Genomic DNA, 19352 nt, shown 5'->3' on the forward strand with positions numbered 1-19352 from the left:
AAAAGTTCCATTTTAAGAAAAAATCTTTTGGGTGGAAAAAAAAGGAGTAGATGTAGAAGGTTTAAGACTTTTTTCCAGACCGCATTGAATGTAAGAAAAAGTGTTTTCACTCAACTCAAAGCTAAGATTGTCACAGGTTCCTTGTGCGCAATACTGGCCGGATAAGGAGGCATCGCTCCGGTCTGGTGACCTGCTGGTGACCTTGAAGAAAAAGGACGTCATGGCGGACTACATCTTTCGTACATTCACTCTCCAAAAGGTAATAAACTGTCTTCTTTTCCTTTACTTTTTTTTCGCATAATCATAGTGATATCTTTTGTTGACATTTTTCCTTCCAAAATGACAAAGATTTCCAATATCGTGACTTAAAATATTTCGAGTTTTTCGTTTGTCTTGTTTCATACGGAAAATCTCTATGAAATCACAGACAGACCAAAAATTAAACCTCCCCCTGAATTAGTAGCCTCATCCATTGACCCCATGACCTGACATGTCTGAACCTTCCTGTCACTCCCGCAAGTCTGACCTTTGCGGTGACACTAACATCTCACTCACTTCCTGCCACTCTACTAACAGTTTATTCAAATAACCACCTACAGACACAAGAACATAATAAACGACCGAAAACCAAACCTTCAAACACAGAGGTGGCAATTTTCCTATTATACCTGGTAATTGTATTCTGTAGTGGGGTCTGTGTAGTGCAACGGCTAGAGTGTTGGAGTCGGAATCAGAAGGTCAGGAGTTCGATAGTCGTCATGCCCTACTCTTAAGACCTTGGAAGAGGCACTTTACACGATATACCCACCAATAAAAAAAGGCCACCATGACGGTGGAGTGACGCCCAACGAGCCTCACAGCTAATCTGTCAAAAAGGGTGCCCAAAACACTTACGGAAATGGTGCGCCAGTGTGCCAAAATCTACACTATCACCACTAAGAGCCGTAATTTTTTTTCTTATTTTGTATTCTGTAAACTCTGTGTTCAGGCCGGAGACGACGCATCCCAGTACGAGATCACGCACATTCAGTACACGGGATGGCCGCAGCATCGCGCTGGCACGCCTCCCTACAGCACCTCCCTCCTCAACATCATCAGGACCATCAAGCTGACTGACCCTGAGGAGATGGAGACCCCTATCGTCGTTCACTGCGGGTAAGTGAAAAGAACAGTACCGGTAACGGTACGGTACAGTTTATGCAAAAGCCCAGAACTACAACATGTGGAACATATTCACTTTGCGGGTATATCTACTCACTTTTCATACTTTAAAGAATTTGAACTAGGTAAACTTTTAAAAGACGCCATCACGACTACGATCTCAGACACTGTGGATTGCAGCGCCTTAGAATGGCGAAACAATAAATTTCAAGCGAATGTAATGATAACTTTATTGCACAACAATTGTACGAGGTACAAAGTATGGCATCTACATAACTACAGTGTTGAGGCTTAAGGCTTATCTAACTAATACAGGAGTTACACAAAGGGATATGACCTCATAAATCACTGCAGCTGTTCCCTGCCGTAGATCCGGCGTGGACCAGACCGGAGTTTTCATCGCCCTGTACGCCATGACAGACATGCTGGAGGAGGAGGCCGCCGTCAACATCCGGGAGTTCGTGGTACAGATGCGAGAGTACAGGTGTCTCATGGTGTCGTGCGTGGTACGTAATACAGAAAAGAGAGAGAGAGCCAGAGACAAGCGGCTAAAGAGGGAGATAGATAGAGAAATAGAGGGAAATTCGAAAGAAAGACAAAAATTCAAAGAGAGAAAAGAAGGTGAGGAAGAAAGACGTTAGAAGAGGAGAGAAGGTAAGACAAGAAAAGAAAAGAGAAGGGAAGAAAAAGAAGAGAAGTTAGCAAAGGAGAAAGGGAAGTAGATGAAGCTCACCAGAATGATGGCAAAGGAAAATATGTTGTTTTAATTTTCTCTACATGACTAAGCACACCTTGGCCGATTTCCTGACAAACAGCAATTAACTTAATTCAATACGTTTACATGCGATCGTACAATGAAATTTGTTTTTGCCTCCAGGACCACTACTTGTACATCTACGGGTCCGTACTAGAGGCAGAGCGGTGTGGGAAGACTGTGACACGGACAGACCAGTTCTTAACCTACGCGGAGTCCAAACTGGGGCTGACTGGTTCCAAGCGAGGCGCGCTGTACTGCCAGGAGTTTGCGGTGTGTTGATTATATATATATATCAGTTATCAGCCCCCATCTCATGGCAGTGGACTACATAACGTTTGGTATCCAGTTCTTAAATGATGTGCTGCAAAGAGTGTAAGACTGATAAATATGGGATATGAGAAATTCACACAAAGCATTGTTGTTGTTTTTTTTTATTTAAGAAAAATTCATTTATGCGGTACTGTTGTTGGATGTCCATCGCACTGCGATGATGACTTCAATGGCGTCTCAGGTGTGATCGTAGCCCAAATGCTGAGGCGCGTGTTCGTCCGCATATCGTGCACACGACGACGGTGCTGGGGTTGGGTCTTCTCTCCTTCTCCTTCTCCTTTCTGTCTTACTAATATGCATATATTCCCAACAGAAGCTACAGACGCTGTGTCCCAACCCATCGGCGGAGAGAACAGCGACAGGGGCGCTCCCCGTGAATGAGGGCAAGAACAGGTTCTCCAACCTCCTCCCGGGTACGTTTCCACCATTGAATGAGAGAATTTAGCATATAATTGCATATGATGTGTTGATAATAGCCATATACATGTACTCAAGAATACAAAGAATAGAAACTTATACTTGAAGTCCGTGATAAAAAAATCGTCAAAGCTAGCTAGAACACATATTAAACGCACGTAAAATCAGATAGACGTGTTGTTTTCTTACAAAGTCCCTATAACCTCTTGTTTTTTCGTATCCCATCTGTAGATGACAAAAGGCGGGTGACTCTGAGCACGCCTCTATCCGATACGGACAGTAACGACTACATCAATGCCGTCTATCTGGACGTGAGTACTCCATTCATGATTTCTTTATAAATTATAATGAATGAACAGACAAAGAAAATATTAGTTACTAGTATACTAGCCCACCGAAGCTCTGAACAGACCAACACACTTTTTTCCTGTGACTAGGAATTGTATTATATTATTGTCTGCAAAAAATATTCTATCATTTGAAAAAATCTTTAATTTGAGATTTAAACCTCCCATCTTCCAGAGCTACAAGAGTCAGAAGGGGTACATCGTGACCCAGGCACCCCTGCCGAACACCGTGACTGACTTCTGGTGCATGATCAGTGATACTGGCAGCAACATCATCGTCATGCTGAATAGCATCAGCGAGGTAAAACAACTGATCATGTCGTCTTTCATTTGTACTTTGATTTATGTCTATTGTATTTTTATGTCGGGACTAGGGCTAGTAACTTTTTTAGATGCCACCACCTGTTCCCTCGCCCCTTCCACTTGTGTGGAAAATTTTGATGAGCAAATAAACAAACTCAAGCATATCAGGGGATCTGGAAACCCGTGCGAGGGGAAATAGCTTTATGCTTTTCCACTACTTGCATGTTTAGAAAATAAAGCAGACTTCAAGATCTTCTAATTTTCACTACAAAAGGCAACAAATATTAGACTGTTCGAAATTCGACTCTGGAATGTCTTTATATGAAGCTACTAGTGGTCACTAGTGTGTGTTGTCCGATCCAGTCCTGTCCAAGGTACTGGCCAGCCCACGCTTCGGCCACCTACGGACCGTTCAACGTGGAGGTGACCAACACGCAGATAGCCCCACACGTCACGGAGAGAGAGTTCCAACTCACCAACACTGTGAGTACCCAAGTTTACATTTCTTCAGTGATGATATGCTATCCGCGAGTGTGTGTCTTAAGACTTTTAGAATTGACACCTCTGGGGCCGGAGTGAATTGAATACTGAAAATGTCCTTACGACACATGCTATATATGGATGATGACATTATGTCCACACTGATTCCCAGTTCAATCATAAGAAGACGACAGTCCGACAGTTCCAGCTCACAAACTACACGGATGACGGCGACTCCGCCCCGCTTACAGCGCCTGAGTACCTGCACCAGCTCTGGGCCGAGGTACACAAATGGTTCAAGCAGTCTAACATGGACGGACCAATCACAGTGCACTGCGAGTAAGTCATCTATTGTTTCCTGTAGTGTTTACTTTAGAAAGCTTCGATCCAGCTACGTGACTTTCCAAATGGCCATCACCTATGACCTTCTTCAGTACGACTGACCCGTTCCTTTGGACACGTGATCTTGTGGACACGTGACTTCAGTGATGAGTCATAGTAGCCTGTAAGTCTCTTTTCTCACGAAATGTCATTTCTTCAATAGCACACTGACATGATAAAACAGACATGAGAGGTATTGAATTATAAAGAATGTTTATTTGTTTGTTTGTTAGGAGTGGAGCAGGGTTGTCTGGTGTCTTCTGTACCGTTGATATGACCCTGGATAGATCAGAAGTGGAGCGGGCCGTTGACGTGTTCCAGGCGGTGAGGATGCTGCGACATCACCGACCAGAGATGGTCTGCACGGAGGTAATGTCTAAGGGCGCGGTCACATAGGTCGTGCGATCGTCGTACGATTTTTAAGAAGGCTATGACAGAACAAACCACTGACATGGATCTAAGACAGCCATTTGTGTTGCATAACAGCTGTACTCTGAAGACCCAAAAGCACCTATTAAACTAAAGTTAACAACCGTACGACGATCGCACGACCTTTGTGACCACGCCCTAAATCATTATCACATCTTTGATGTTGAGTAGCTCATCGTTCATGGTTGTTGATATATAGGAGAAAACGAATATTCAAATTTTCCTGACGTAACTGTGAGATACGTTGTTTCTAGGACCAATACAAGCTGTGCTACCAGGTGGTACAGAAGCATCTGCAGACCACAATAACCACCACAGACTAACATCATCCAGGGACAGCACTAACAGCATTGCATGGATCACCGTCATTCCCAGCAGAACGTTTACTTTTAACATTTAGGCCACACCAATTTAATTTCTTGGTTCACGGATTTTTTCATAAAAAATATGGAGCGAGAGGGCGAAATAAAAATGGTTGGGGTAAAGGTAACGGCTAATCCAAAACATAAAGCAAAAAAGTTTTCAGCTTGAAAAAAGTACAAAAACACTATTTTTGTACAGTAACAGCACCTGTACCCACACTTTAAGGAGCTTATAATATAAAGGCCAATTTGCTACACCAGAAAGTTGGTGAATGGTTTCATTAATGGTGAAAATTTGCTGAGTGGTAATTTTTATTTTTATTTTCTTTCCCAAAAAATAGGAGCGAGCGAATCCGTGAACCAAGAAATTAAATCGGTGTGGCCTTAACAAAGACTATATTTAATTTGTAACTATAGATCTGTCAAATGAAATGTAAAAGATACATGTAATTAAAGATAATAACTCAATTTTTTTGTAAGATGAAGGTACCTTCTACAATACAAACAGAAACATTATGTTTAATAGACATGTTGTTTTATCTTTATACGTGTGGCAAAAACAATTTAACAATGTTTATAAAAACATAGAACACACTGATTTCGTGAGCACATATGTAATGCATGAAAAAGTGCTATTTGTTTATAACTGCTTGAAGCGAAGGAAAAAGGATGGGCATGTATAAAAATATTCTTATCACAATATACAGAAAGTTGAAGAAACAAGTTAATGACAGTGATGACACAGGAAGATGTATAAAATATTCACTATGTGCAACTGCATGCAAGAAAAGAATGTGTCAATAACAATGTGAGCAAACAGAATATCTATGCAACTAATGCCTTTAATAAAACATTGCATAACATTTTGAACATGGGACACAAGACATTTGCTGCTTATTCCACCTTATTCCTGTTAACAATTGATAGGCTGGTTAACTTCAATTGTAATGTAACTGGTTCTAGCAAGCACAACTACTGTTGCTATCAAACTAATGAAAGTGCCATGTATATCAAGGCATGCAAGATATCTGACTCACTTTTACACAATACACATCAAAACTGGGATGTCAGCTAACATTTCCTGTTGTTTTTATCCTCCTTTAGGGTGACACTTCCCTTCATAAGTCTCTCCCACACATCATTTGGGTCATCTGTAGGGCGCGGTAACGTCCGAGCAATTTCACCAATCAGAGTCAAAGAATCGTGCGTGATCAGATGCTGTTCTACCTTGGCATCAATCATCTTTCTCTCTACGTTAGCTGAGCTCCTCTTCAAGAACTCTTCCTGCAGAAGTGCCCCCTTTCTCTTCACACAGGACCTGCAGGTGCTAGGGTTGTGCACCTTTGCCTTGGCTCCCCTTTTCATGTCTAACATCATGGTGTCAAGCCTTACTCTGTCCACTAAGCCCTGTGGAACTGAACTGTCAGCCTCTGCACTGTCTGCTTCCCACCAATGGTCCCTCTTTTCTGAAGGGTCTATACTTGACATTTTATATGTTTTTGTTACCAAATCAACAGAAGAATTCACATTGTCCTGTGGAGGTGCAATTTCCACTACTGCCTTATGAACACCTGGCTTGCTACATTCTCTTTCTTCGTGTAACTTTTGTTTTCTTTTGTGCCTTCTTCTGTCTGTTTTGGCTCCTTCCTGAATGCCTTCTTCTTTCCTCATGCATCTTTTTGCCTGAGAGGCACTTCTGGAGCTTGGCTTGTGACTTCTGTGAATTTTGCCTTTGGTATGTTTTACTGTGTCTTGCTTCCTTTGATGAGTTCTCTCTGTCCTTTTAGCATCTAAAAGCAAAAGCATATGAAAATAAATGTGAAGTAATGCAGAAATATCTTTTAGTTCACCATTAAAGTAACATTAGTAATACCAAGCAGATACTACTTACAGCTTCTGGGTGTGATAAATTTGCAACAGAAAAGAGACAATCTCCAAACCTAAAAATGCCAAAAATATTTTCCAAATACACAGTATAGTTTTGTTCATAGAGGAAGACAATACAGACAATCCCTTTTACCTGGTCCAGCTTTTTCTTTCAGCAACTGTTGCTTCCTTGAACAGAACTGCAGCAGTTCTCCTGGTGTGACTTCAATGTCTTCTTCATCAAGTTTGGCAGCCTGCTGCTGGGCGGAACTGCTGGCCAGCGCTTCTGTGTCTAACAAGGCTGTGTTGTTCTGTTTAACCACTTGACATGCTCGGTGCAGGAAGTTTGACATAGCTTCAGATTCTGGAAAAATTGAACAATGAGGTACAGATTTAATCAATGCAATACATACATGTATATGGTACCATTTTATCACTAATGATTGTTTCTAAATAACCAAATAGCCAGTTAGAATGTTGGGGGAAAGTCACCTTTACAGTGTTTAGTAACACTTTCGACAACTTAGCCTTTGATACATTTATTTTGGTATTGTTTCATATCTCAAAACTAACACCAACTTGTTTGAGATAACATTCAAAACTTACATCATAAATGAATGAACAGGAACAGATCTGTCATAAAAAAATTTTTTAAATTTAGTTTTAATCTGGATACTACATAAAAACCTACTTACCCTTTATGGCAGACAGAGATTCTGTTGCTGAACTCTGACCTCCTGAGGACTCAAACTCATCACTTGAGTAACCATGGTAACCATCTCCATGGTGATCACTGGCCTCATCCTCCAGCTCCTCTTTCACAGAGGCTGAATCTGTAGAGCTTCTGTCTGACCTACATGAGATTAAAAAGAAAACTGATTGCATTGAACAATAGAATCATTATGTCTATATTATCAGTCAAAACATCTCTGAACAAACTACTAAGTGGAATGTTCTATAAAAGCTTACATTGAAACAGTAACAGAACTTTGCATTGTAGTGTCTAGAAACTAATGATACAGGGTTCACCTTAAGAGATATCTAGGAACTGGGTGGAGGGTGGAGTAAGGAACTGTCATAAGGGAAGGGGAGGCAGGGTGGCATCTACATGTCACAGGTGTGTATGTCAGCAAGACAACAGGTGTGAATGCACTAACAAACATGACTGTCGGACAGAGTTTTCATGTAACCTTTCTGAAATAGGAATCTTCCAAATTGCAGCACTATCAAGCTGTCTTCAACTGCCATAATGTACTATATAGTCTAAGTGAATATCTTCTGTAGCATATAATATGTGAAGTTTGTCCACCTCCACCTTTAACACCACTTTTATACACAGACAGGCACACACACACACACCTTACATCCTCCTCAGTAACTGATGTGGCACTAGTGGTGATGAAATCTTCTGAGTAGCTGCCATCTCTGTCCACAGCCGACTCTTCTGGCAACTCTGAGGAAATATCTAGGAAAAAAAAAAAAAAAAAGTCCATTAGTTACCCTTACTCTGTGTCAGGATACCAATTAGAAACACAGTCATAACAGGAGAAGAACTTCTTTTATTCTCTTCCCTGAGCTACATACAACAGCATCTAACTATGTCTCCCCCTCTTGTTTGCCACTTGACCTAATCCTTATTTATTTTACTAATTTTAGAAAATCTATAGGCTGGCTCAAATCCTTGTTACAGGTGACTCTGTCAAACTCTGACTCTTTTGTGTGTTCAATGTGTCTCCATGCTATCCACCAATTTCATCAAACAAGTGTCTCACTCTCTAAATCTCCCATACTGTTCAGTTCAGTTCAATTTCATCCTCATCTCCCATACAATGAAGCTTAATTCTACCTTGTGAGTGAGTAGTTCCAGCAGTTGTGCTACTGTGTGACCATTTCTCCACGATCCTCCCACTGCTGCTGAGCGAGCTACGCGAAGAGCTCTCTCCGATGGACGACACACTGTACACCTGGAGGTGTCTGTCATTCTCCGAGGTTGATGATGTTCTATCAGGTGACTGTGTAACATTTTCTGACCAATGCTCCTGGGACTCTGAAAGAGAGGGATTGCAATAGTTGTGTCAGATTTCTAAACTGATGACAAATTCCTGTTTAACATATGGTAACTTGTAGACAAGGTTGCTATTCAATAAATGTACCAGGCTAACTGATGTTCGTCCATCGGGAGTCAATGAGGACCTTGACTTCAGGGGTGTAGTTCAGTTCAGTCACCCTTGTGGGTCCGGGCGTGGCTTATCAGTCCGATCCTTGCACGGAAGCACCGGCCGCAGACGTTGCACTGGAGACCAGGTGGCGGTTGTGTGGGTGGATCTGCTTTTCTTGCCTTGCGTGTTTCTCGCCTGCTGACAGCCAGGGCAGTTCTGCCTGCGCCCTGATGGACTAAGCGGCGCCACTGAGGTCTGTCGGAAGCGGCAAGTTCCCAGCTGTCCACGGGGATGCTGAAGTCCTTCAGGGTTGCCTTTAAACTGTCCTTGTACTGTTGTAGCGAAGCTTCGGACGTCCAACATGTACCAGGCTAACTACTACAAATTTATCGACTACTGGTATACGGGCTTTTAGTGCCCTGTTGGATTAGATTGTACCTCTTTGAAATATGCCAAGATGCTTACATTGCTTTAATAATGCAATGAATTGCCCACCAACATGGTCAAAGGGCATTCAAAATGATATTGCTATAACATCAATGAAAAGCCTGTTTGCTGGTTATCTATAATAAATGGGGTACATATATTGTTGGAAAAGAATTGATCATCCACTTGAAAATCTGTCTCATTTAATTTCTTTATGTAGTACTAAGTATCGTTAACAATAACAGTATCTCAAACCCACCTGATGTGTGAGTTCTTGAAAGTGAGTCATCATGGTCAAGGTCATCTTTTTTTCTACCTTCTTTTTCTACAGAAGCTTGTGTTTGACTGTCGGTTGCCTCCGTAAAGGTGTCATCTTCATAGGGAGACGACATGGTCTGCTACACCTGTCACATATTGATAGGGACATATCACAGTCTGTTACACCTGTCTGTCACATATTCAAAGGGTGACAACATGGTCTGCTACACCTTATGCGGTTTAGAAAGTATATTTCTGGCATTATCGGCGACGTTTTCAGTATTGAGAGAATGCAGAAACACTCCTGGCATTATGTAAGGTTAAAGAATACGATGATACTTATTATAAACAGCACAGGAAAAATATTATGAGGTAAAAATCTCAAATTCCAACTAGAGTTAAATATTGGTGGCAAACCAATATATACAGCTTTGCTTTGAGTGTTAGTTATGTGGGTTAAAATGTAAGTAGTGTAACTCATGTGGGGAGACAAAAATAAAGAAGATAGAAGGCAATATTAATGTGATAGTATAATGATATTGTATTATTAAGGCTTTGAATGGGTTTTGGACGAGGTAAGTATGTAGAAGATTTCAACTATCTTGATAGTGTTGCCCTAGGAATAGGTATGGGCATCACAATCAATCTCCCATTAGGTTTACAACCTGTCCTGAATTTACCGGGAAGGGTTACCGTACATGCAGTGTTGTGTGGAAAAGAGGGTAAAATCAAGGAGCCTGTGTTTTCGGGACAGAACCCGGGAGGTATACAGGTATATCCTTATGTTTTCCACACAACCCTATACAGGTACACAGTTTTTTTTTCCACATAGAAGAGGGTACAGGGGCATCCCCATTTTTTTCCAATTCAAGACCGGGCATTACTACCGGCTTCGGGTTAGGAACACCCATGAAGCCGGGGGGGGGGGGGGGGGGCGTTAGCTCGTCAGGGCCAGGGAATTTCCCATGACTCATGATCATGCAGGTGCATGTTCAGACACAACACCACTGTCGCCATAGACGTAGATGAATATGTGAGGAGCTATGTTGCAATCCTGAAACATCCCTTACCCTTGCTACTCTACAAATTTGCAATACTATAGCTGCCCCGTGCAGACCGCACGTAAACAACATACATCAGCTCCTGGCACTTCCTGGTACGTGACTCCATAGTCACAATAGACAAATTTGCCACATGAAAACATCTGTTTACACTTAAAGAAGTCTATTCTACTCTAGCTGCCCCGTGCCGACCGCACGTAAACAACTTACATCAGCTCCTGGCACTTCCTGGTACGAGACTCCATAGTCACAATAGACAAATTTGCCAGATCAAAACATCTGTTTACACTTAAAGAAGTCTACTCTACTCTAGCTGCCCCGTGCAGACCGCACGTAAACAACTTACATCAGCTCCTGACACTTCCTGGTACGTGAATCCATAGTCACAATAGACAAATTTGCCACATGAAAACATCTGTTTACACTTAAAGAAGTCTACTCTACTCTAGCTGCCCCGTGCAGACCGCACGTAAACAACTTACATCAGCTCCTGGCACTTCCTGGTACGAGACTCCATAGTTACAATAGACAAAGTTACATCTGTTTACACTCAAAGAAGTCTACTCTACTCTAGCTGCCCGGTGCAGACCGCACGTAAACAACATACATCAGCTCCTGGCACTTCCTGGTACGTGACTCCATAGTCACAATAGACAAATTTGCCACATGAAAACATCTGTTTACACTTAAAGAAGTCTACTCTACTCTAGCTGCCCCGTGCAGACCGCACGTAAACAACTTACATCAGCTCCTGGCACTTCCTGGTACGAGACTCCATAGTCACAATAGGCAAATTTGCCACATGAAAACATCTGTTTACACTTAAAGAAGTCTACTCTACTCTAGCTGCCCGGTGCAGACCGCACGTAAACAACCTACATCAGCTCCTGGCACTTCCTGGTACGAGACTCCATAGTCACAATAGACAAATTTGCCACATGAAAACATCTGTTTACACTTAAAGAAGTCTACTCTACTCTAGCTGCCCGGTGCAGACCGCACGTAAACAACTTACATCAGCTCCTGGCACTTCCTGGTACGTGACTCCATAGTCACAATAGACAAAGTTACATCTGTTTACACTTAAAGAAGTCTACTCTACTCTAGCTGCCCCGTGCAGACCGCACGTAAACAACATACATCAGCTCCTGGCACTTCCTGGTACGAGACTCCATAGTCACAATAGACAAATTTGCCACATGAAAACAATTCTGTTTACACTTAAAGAAGTCTACTCTACTCTAGCTGCCCCGTGCAGACCGCACGTAAACAACTTACATCAGCTCCTGGCACTTCCTGGTACGTGACTCCATAGTCACAATAGACAAATTTGCCACATGAAAACATCTGTTTACACTTAAAGAAGTCTACTCTACTCTAGCTGCCCCGTGCAGACCGCACGTAAACAACATCAGCTCCTGGCACTTCCTGGTACGTGACTCCATAGTCACAATAGACAAATTTGCCACATGAAAACATCTGTTTACACTTAAAGAAGTCTACTCTACTCTAGCTGCCCCGTGCAGACCGCACGTAAACAACTTACATCTTCAGCTCCTGGCACTTCCTGGTACGAGACGCCATAGTCACAATAGACAAATTTGCCACATGAAAACATCTGTTTACACTTAAAGAAGTCTACTCTACTCTAGCTGCCCCGTGCAGACTGCACGTAAACAACGTACATTAGCTCCTGGCACTTCCTGGTACGAGACTCCATAGTCACAATAGACAAATTTGCCAGATCAAAACATCTGTTTACACTTAAAGAAGTCTACTCTACTCTAGCTGGCCCGGGGCGACCGCACGTAAACAACTTACATCAGCTACTGAGACTTCCTGGTACAAGACCTCATAGTCACAATAGACAAATTTGCCGCATGAAAACATCTGTTTACACTTAAAGAAGTCTACTCTACTCTTAGCTGCCCCGTGCAGACCGCACGTAAAAAACTTACATCAGTGCCTGGCACTTCCTGGTACGACACCTCATAGTCACAATTATAGTGTTTACACTAAAAGAAGTCTAGTCTACTCTACCCTTGCTGCCCCATGCAGACCGCACTTAAACAACTTACGTCAGTGCCTAACACTTCCTGGTACAAGACCTCATAATCACAATAGACAAATTTGCCACATGAAAACATGACTGTTTACACTAAAGGATTAGACTCTACTCTAGCCGCCCCGTGTAGACCGCACGTAAACAACTTACGTCAGCTCCTGACACATCTTGGTACGATACCTCATATTCACAAGAGACAAATTTGTTAGATGAAAACATCTGTTTACACTTAAAGAAGTCTACTCTACTCTAGCTGTCCCGTGCAGACCGCACGTAAACAACTTACCTCAGTGCGTGACACTTCCTGGTACAAGACCTCATAGTGACAAGAGACAAATTTGTTAGATGAAAACATCTATTTACACCAAAAGAAGTCATCTAGCTGCCCCATGCAGACCGCACGTAAACAACTTACGTCAGTGCCTGACACTTCCTGGTACAAGACCTCATAGTCACAACAATCGACAAATTTGCCAGACGAAAACATCTGTTTACACTAAAAGAAGTATACTCTACTCTACTCTAGCTGCCTCAGGCAGATCTCACATAAACAAACTAACGTCAGCTCCTGACACTTCCTGGTACAAGACCTCATAGTCACAAGAGACAAATTTGTCACATGAAAACATCTAATTTACACTAAATGAAGTCTATTCTACTCTACTCTAGCTGGCCGGTGCAGACCGCACGTTAACAACGTACGTCAGCTCCTGACACTTCCGGGTACGAGACCCCTAGTCACAATAGACAAATTTGTCAGATAAAAACATCTGTTTACACTAAAAGAAGTCTACTCTAGCTGCCCCTTGCAGACCGCACGTAAACAACTTTTGTCAGTGCCTGACACTTCCTGGTTTGAGACCCCCTAGTCACAATAGACAGATTTGCTAGATGAAAACATCAGTGTTTGCACTAAAAGAAGTCTACTCTACTCTACTCTACTCTAGCTGCCCCGTGCAGACCGCACGTAAACAACTTACGTCAGCTCCTGACACTTCCTGGTACAAGACCTCATAGTCACAATAGATGAATTTGCCAAATGAAAACATCTGTTTACACTAAAAGAAGTCTACTCTACTCTACTCTAGCTGCGCCATGCAGACCGCACGTCAGCTCCTGGCACTTCCTGGTACAAGACCTCATAGTCACAATAGACAAATTTGCCAGATGAAAACAGCTGTTTACACTAAAAGAAGTCTACTCTAATCACCAGTAGATGGCCAGTAGTAGTACAATAGATATCAGTAGTGATCTGATTGGTCCAACTATCTCAGTAGTAAATCATTAGAATTTTTTGTTCTGTTCTGACAGCAAGAACAGTAGATAGCGGTGTAAATTTAGTACTTGGCAGTAGCGGCCCAGTAGGACATTAGAAGTTGAATTACTGAAAAGCTAATAAAAGTTCTACTGTTAGTAGTCTACTAGTACTTAACAGTAGATTTTCTGTACTGATCAGATGCTTTGCCAAGGATATACACCAGGAAGATAAAGCCATTCCTCCTTGTTTAAGCACCAGACTACATCGCTGCCTTCAACTGCATGTTATCTAATATTTCCACCATTACTGTAACTTCCCTCTGCCCTCTGAACATGACTACCCCCCACCCCCAACAAAAACATGAACGTGAGGTTGCAAGTCTGGACGTGTTCCATGCCAGTTGTCCTCAGCTGGCTGTCACCTCGTCAGGGAATTTCCCAGGGAATGTATCAGGGGATGTATCATGAATCATGGGAAATTCCCTGACGAGGTGACAGTTAGACACGACACCACTGTCGCTGTAGATGTAGAGAAGCGTGTTTTGTGTTGCTTTTCCAAAGGTTTGTGCACATGTGACAATATGATTATTTTACACTAGACGTTACGTCTACGGCGACAGTGGTGGCGTGTCTGAACATACGCCTGTATGATCATGAGTTATGGAAAATTCCATGGCAAGATAACTGTCAAGTGTCCTTTGAAACTTAACTGTGAAATTAAACTTTTTATGTGACCGTGTATATATCTTTGGATTCAAAGGCGTCATTCGGGTGGCATGGAATTGTGCAAATCGCATGCAATACAATGGGAAGCTATTTTTTGTATATGTGAGAAAAATGATTTTTAAAAATCAGGGCATCTTTATTTTGCGTAAATTTGCCATTTGTTACTAAGCTAGTCTATGTTCCATCTGGCATATCAATCAGTGAAGGCAACAGTCGGATGCGCAAGTCTTTGCCAGTGCGACTATCACATGATACTAATTCGTCTCTGTGGCTTATAGCATGCCCGCAGTCCCCACCACGGCCAATGGAATGTTTGGGCATAATGTCCAAGCTTTCAAGTTTGGTGTGATTCTTTTATTTTTTACATGTTGGCCGGTTGTTTAATACATTTCTCCTCTTTCCTGGCTCCCCCTTTTGCGCTATGGAATAACCCATAGTCGCTGGCCAATGGGCTGCCTAGTATTCATATTGCGTAATGCAGATGAAACGTAAACCAAGCTGATTACGAACACAGCAGTCATTTTGCTGCCTGGCAGAGGGGAGACAACACGTGTCTGGGACCGGTCTCTGATGATTAATAACAACTGCCCCCACGAAGTCAACGCACTCCCCTGCACTTCGGTAAGAAACTCAGCTTTCACTTCTGCATAGTTAAGAAGATCTTATTTCTTGATCGTGTTCTTTGGTCAGAGCCAGGTATAGTTAGATTATGAACTTGATTTAATTGTTAGTTTTGGATTTTTGAAATCTATGGGTAAATGCAATTGACCTTTCCTTTTTGGCATTGATGTTGCAGGGGCTCGTCATAAAGATGTTTAAGAAGTAAAACTATAATACCTGCAGGTAAAAGGAAACATCTCATCATCATGGACTTCATGGACTTATTCTATTTCTTATCACTTTTATTTCGCAGAACGCAGGACAGTGAAGAAGTGAAACCTAATGACGGTTGATGATTGACAGGACGCCTGTGAACCTGACATCTTGCTATATTGACGGTTAATTGAAAACGTGACAAACCCTGATTTCTCCGATGACCCCGATAACCCGATGACCCCGGGGCAGAGAAAGCTGACATAGCTTGATACAACGTTTGCCGGCTCCCACGTTGTTGTTTTTTTCAACATTTCCAAAGTTTGTTAAGAGAGATATTTACAAAAACGTAGTTGACGTGTACATCTATAAATTGATAGCACAGTATTATTAGTTATCTTTTGGACTCAAGAGATCAACGAGGAAAATATCAAGATTGACGTTGTCTGCGTTTACAGTTTTCATTTTACCATTCGTGACTGTGTATCTTACCGTTTAGAAATTGGTTTCAAAGACGTCATTCATGTGGCATGAAATTGCGCAATCGCATGCAATACAATGGGAAGCTTTTTTTGTATATGTGAGAAAAATGATTAAAAAATCAGGGCAAGCATCTTTATTTTTCGTAAATTTGCCATGTTTTAGCTCTATTGTGCAGCAACGCAACGGCTGAAAATTTGTTACTACGCTAGTCTTTGCTCCAACCACCTGGCATATCAATCAGTCAAGGCACAACAACAACAGTCGGGGTTTCATGGAATTGTGCAAGTCTTTGTCAGTGCGACTATGTAATGGCTATATCTACTAACGTTAGGGTGTTCTTTCTACGTGTGTTTTACACATGATACTAGTATGTCGCTGTGGCTTTAATATAGCATGCCCGCAGTCCCCGCCACGACCAATGGAATGTTTGGAGAATATGTCCAAGCTTTCAAGTTTGGTGTGATTTTTTTTTACATGTTGGCCTCTCTCCTAGCTCCCCCTTTTCCGCTATGGAATAACCCATGGTCGCTGGCCAATGGGCTGCCTAGTATTCATATTGCGTAATGCAGATGAAACGTAAACCAAGCTGCTTACGAGAACAACAGTCATTTCGCTGCCAGACAGAGGGGAGACAACACGTGTCTGGGACCGGTCTCTGATGATTAATAACAACTGCCCCCACGAAGTCAACGCACTCCCCTGCACTTCGGTAAGTAACTCAGCTTTTACTTCTGCATAGTCAAGAGGATCTTAGAATAATGGATCGCGTTCTTTGGTCAGAGCCAGGTATAGTTAGATTATGAACTTGATGTAATTGTTAGTTTGGGATTTTTGAAATTCATACTGCAATTGACCTGTCCTTTTTGGCATTGTTGTTGCAGGGGCTCATCATAAAGATAAACAAGATCAAAAGAAGTACAACTATAATACTTGCAGTGGAAAGAAAACATCTCATCATCATGGACTTCTTATTCTATTTCTTATCACTTTTATTATCCTTATTCAAAAGCGAATCAACATTTTCAAATATTTTCAATATTTCGTTGGGCTAAAGGGTTCAGGTACAGGTTAATATGTGTGGGTCTCTGATCTTTGCACAGATCGGGCAAATGAGATCCACACGAATTCAAGGGACGTCGGTGGCTTTCACTGAAAGACGAGCTGTATCACTGAAGGGAAGGACATCCGTGTGCAAATTGCTACAAGGGGATCGAGGCTGAGAGCCATATGCAAAACCCGAAACAACGTCGCCCGAAGGAGCAAGGCCATGAGAGGGAAATGCCAGACCGGCAGCAGAGCCGCGGGCGGCCAACCGATTGCGCTGCTTTTGAGGGAAAAACTGAGTGCAGTTAGAGAATTCATGGACTGATGTACACGTGCTATCTGCGTTATTTGACTTATACGAATACGTGTTGTCTATTGTATTAGGTCATATTTAGTAATGTAAAAAATAATTCAATTCACCTAGACAACGATGGATATACGAATGGTGGACATCCTAACCAAACGTATATGAAAACTTTATTGACACGACAAAAGTACAGCGACTTTCGTGAGGATTATAACAACTATTTACAGTACAGCTAAGCAGACGTATATGCATATTTACAGATATGAATAGGTCAACATGCTGTTTCTAGCATGTCATTTACATGATTCGAACATTGCCTGCAAATGTCTTGAGTTACAAACGAACTTTTACCAATCTAACGTTTGCGGGAGTTTCTCAACGATAAAAATACACGTCCGTGCAGCCGTTTACTTTTGGGTTGTAGCAGTCGTTTACTTTTGGGCTGTAGCAGCCTTTCACTCCGTCACTTACAAGAAGATACATCGCAACGTTTGCTAGATGTAATTAGTCTGTAGTATTGTACTATGATTGTTATTCTTGAACGGTTATTCGTTTGATGACGTGAACTGCAACAGACCGAGATGTACTTAGTCTAGTAACATGAGCGATATTGTGTAGCTGTCTGTCAGGTAAGGCAGAATACAAAGACGAGAGATTTCTACGGCAGTTCAGGAGAGCAGACATTTGTCTAAGTACTGAGACAGAATGTGAATACAAGAGATTTCTAAGGTAAGAGAGTTCAGTTCAGGAGAGGCAATAGAGAACTTCAGTTAAGGCCAAAGAGAGATAGCATTATTATGAAGTCTATTATATTGTTAAAAGTCTTCTGTACCCAGCGTGCGGAAATTCTTGTCTCTTCATTGTCATTTCTTTATCCTTCATGTGCTGATCTTCGAATTCCAGTTGGCAACTAAAGGAACCTGTATATATTTGTTACATGTCTAAGCCTCTATCGTTGGGGATCTCGTCGTAACTTTCTTAACTTTACAACACACTAACCCTTCATGCTTGTGGCTCTTGCCGTCCTGCCGTTTCCGACAAGAGTACAAGATCATATTTCCTAACCATCCCATTCAATCCCCTCATACAACAAACTAACCCTTCATGCTTGTGGCTCTTGCCGTCCTGCCGTTTCCGACAAGAGTACAAGATCATATTTCCTAACCATCCCATCCAATCCCTTCATACAACACACTAACCCTTCATGCTTGTGGATCTTGCCGTCCTGCCGTTTCCGACAAGAGTACAAGATCATATTTACTAACCATCCCATTCAATCCCTTCATACAACAAACTAACCCTTCATGCTTGTGGCTCTTGCCGTCCTGCCGCTTCCGACAAGAGTACAAGATCATATTTCCTAACCATCTCATCCAATCCCTTCATACAACACACTAACCCTTCATGCTTGTGTCTCTTGCCGTCCTGCCGTTTCCGACAAGACCACAAGATCACGTTTCCTATCCCATCCAATTCCTTCATACAACACGCTAAGCCTTCAAGCTTGTGGCTCTTGCCGTCCTGTCGTTTCCGATAAGACCACAAGATCACGTTTCCTAGTCATCTCATAACTTCATACAACACACCAATCCGTCATATCCAAATGGCGCCAGCGCCACCCTTCCCGTCATACACCGTAAAACAAAATGGCGGCGCCCATAAAAGCCAACGAAAACAGAACAGGTTTTGCTACCGCAAACCTGTAATTTCCCACCATTTTTGTTGTTGTCGATGAAAATGTATCCCGTCATGCCTCAGAAGGAATATACCATTGATCACAAAAGGGTATACGCTGATACAAAAATATTTATCAATATTTAAATTAGAAACATAAAGAAACAAATTTATCAAGATATGATATGTAAAATGGTATTATAGATGTAACAAATAAAAAAATATCAACTTTGAAATTCTATAAAT

General features: G+C 42.0%; 2 protein-coding genes and 1 long non-coding RNA gene across 5 annotated transcripts in view; 2 read left to right on the forward strand and 1 right to left on the reverse strand.

The window, feature by feature from the left end:
* The window catches only part of LOC118431228 (receptor-type tyrosine-protein phosphatase kappa-like), an 18413-nt gene extending 12590 nt beyond the window's left edge, over nt 1-5823 (forward strand). Inside the window, exons 11-22 of one of the 2 annotated variants that reach the window (XR_004832950.1) lie at nt 137-259; nt 989-1155; nt 1532-1667; nt 2039-2188; nt 2562-2661; nt 2897-2976; nt 3188-3313; nt 3679-3798; nt 3968-4134; nt 4410-4545; nt 4860-5001; nt 5352-5823. Coding sequence is in view for 1 of the 2 variants with exons in the window: in XM_035842328.1 (XP_035698221.1) it covers nt 137-259; nt 989-1155; nt 1532-1667; nt 2039-2188; nt 2562-2661; nt 2897-2976; nt 3188-3313; nt 3679-3798; nt 3968-4134; nt 4410-4545; nt 4860-4928 (1374 nt within the window). In the remaining variant the exon portion in view is untranslated. Of the gene's footprint in view, nt 1-136; nt 260-988; nt 1156-1531; nt 1668-2038; nt 2189-2561; nt 2662-2896; nt 2977-3187; nt 3314-3678; nt 3799-3967; nt 4135-4409; nt 4546-4859; nt 5079-5351 lie in introns of those variants that run through there. The other variant, XM_035842328.1, reaches the window with a different exon arrangement.
* LOC118431232 lies at nt 5520-19277 on the reverse strand. The gene is made up of 7 exons (XM_035842334.1): nt 19147-19277; nt 9678-9822; nt 8680-8880; nt 8193-8298; nt 7529-7686; nt 6988-7197; nt 5520-6757 (listed from the first exon to the last, which is right to left on the reverse strand). The coding sequence occupies exons 2-7, from the start codon at nt 9808-9810 to the stop codon at nt 6039-6041; spliced, it is 1527 nt and encodes a 508-aa protein (XP_035698227.1). The 5' UTR covers nt 9811-9822; nt 19147-19277; the 3' UTR covers nt 5520-6038.
* Nucleotides 14482-18278, forward strand: LOC118431235. Of its 2 annotated transcripts, XR_004832951.1 has the most exons (6): nt 14482-14620; nt 15223-15406; nt 15699-15919; nt 16575-16790; nt 16963-16996; nt 17182-18278. It is a non-coding gene; the product is annotated as an uncharacterized LOC118431235 (long non-coding RNA). The 2 variants fall into 2 exon arrangements; XR_004832952.1 differs by lacking the exon at nt 16963-16996 and having other exon boundaries at nt 14483-14620.
* Nucleotides 19278-19352: the final 75 nt, after the last annotated feature.

Source organism: Branchiostoma floridae, chromosome 15 (assembly GCF_000003815.2).
Source record: "Branchiostoma floridae strain S238N-H82 chromosome 15, Bfl_VNyyK, whole genome shotgun sequence".
Classification (NCBI taxonomy): Eukaryota; Metazoa; Chordata; class Leptocardii; order Amphioxiformes; family Branchiostomatidae; genus Branchiostoma; species Branchiostoma floridae.

What these genes read in the sequence shown, in the direction of transcription:
- LOC118431232 (XM_035842334.1), bottom strand. Translation starts at nt 9,810, where the DNA reads ATGTCGTCTCCCTATGAAGATGACACCTTTACGGAGGCAACCGACAGT. An exon ending in ATCTCTGTCTGCCATAAAGG is followed by an intron (nt 7,198 to 7,528) that starts GTAAGTAGGTTT and finishes CAATTTTTCCAG; the next exon opens with AATCTGAAGCTATGTCAAAC. An exon ending in GAAAGAAAAAGCTGGACCAG is followed by an intron (nt 6,758 to 6,987) that starts GTAAAAGGGATT and finishes TTTTGCTTTTAG; the next exon opens with ATGCTAAAAGGACAGAGAGA.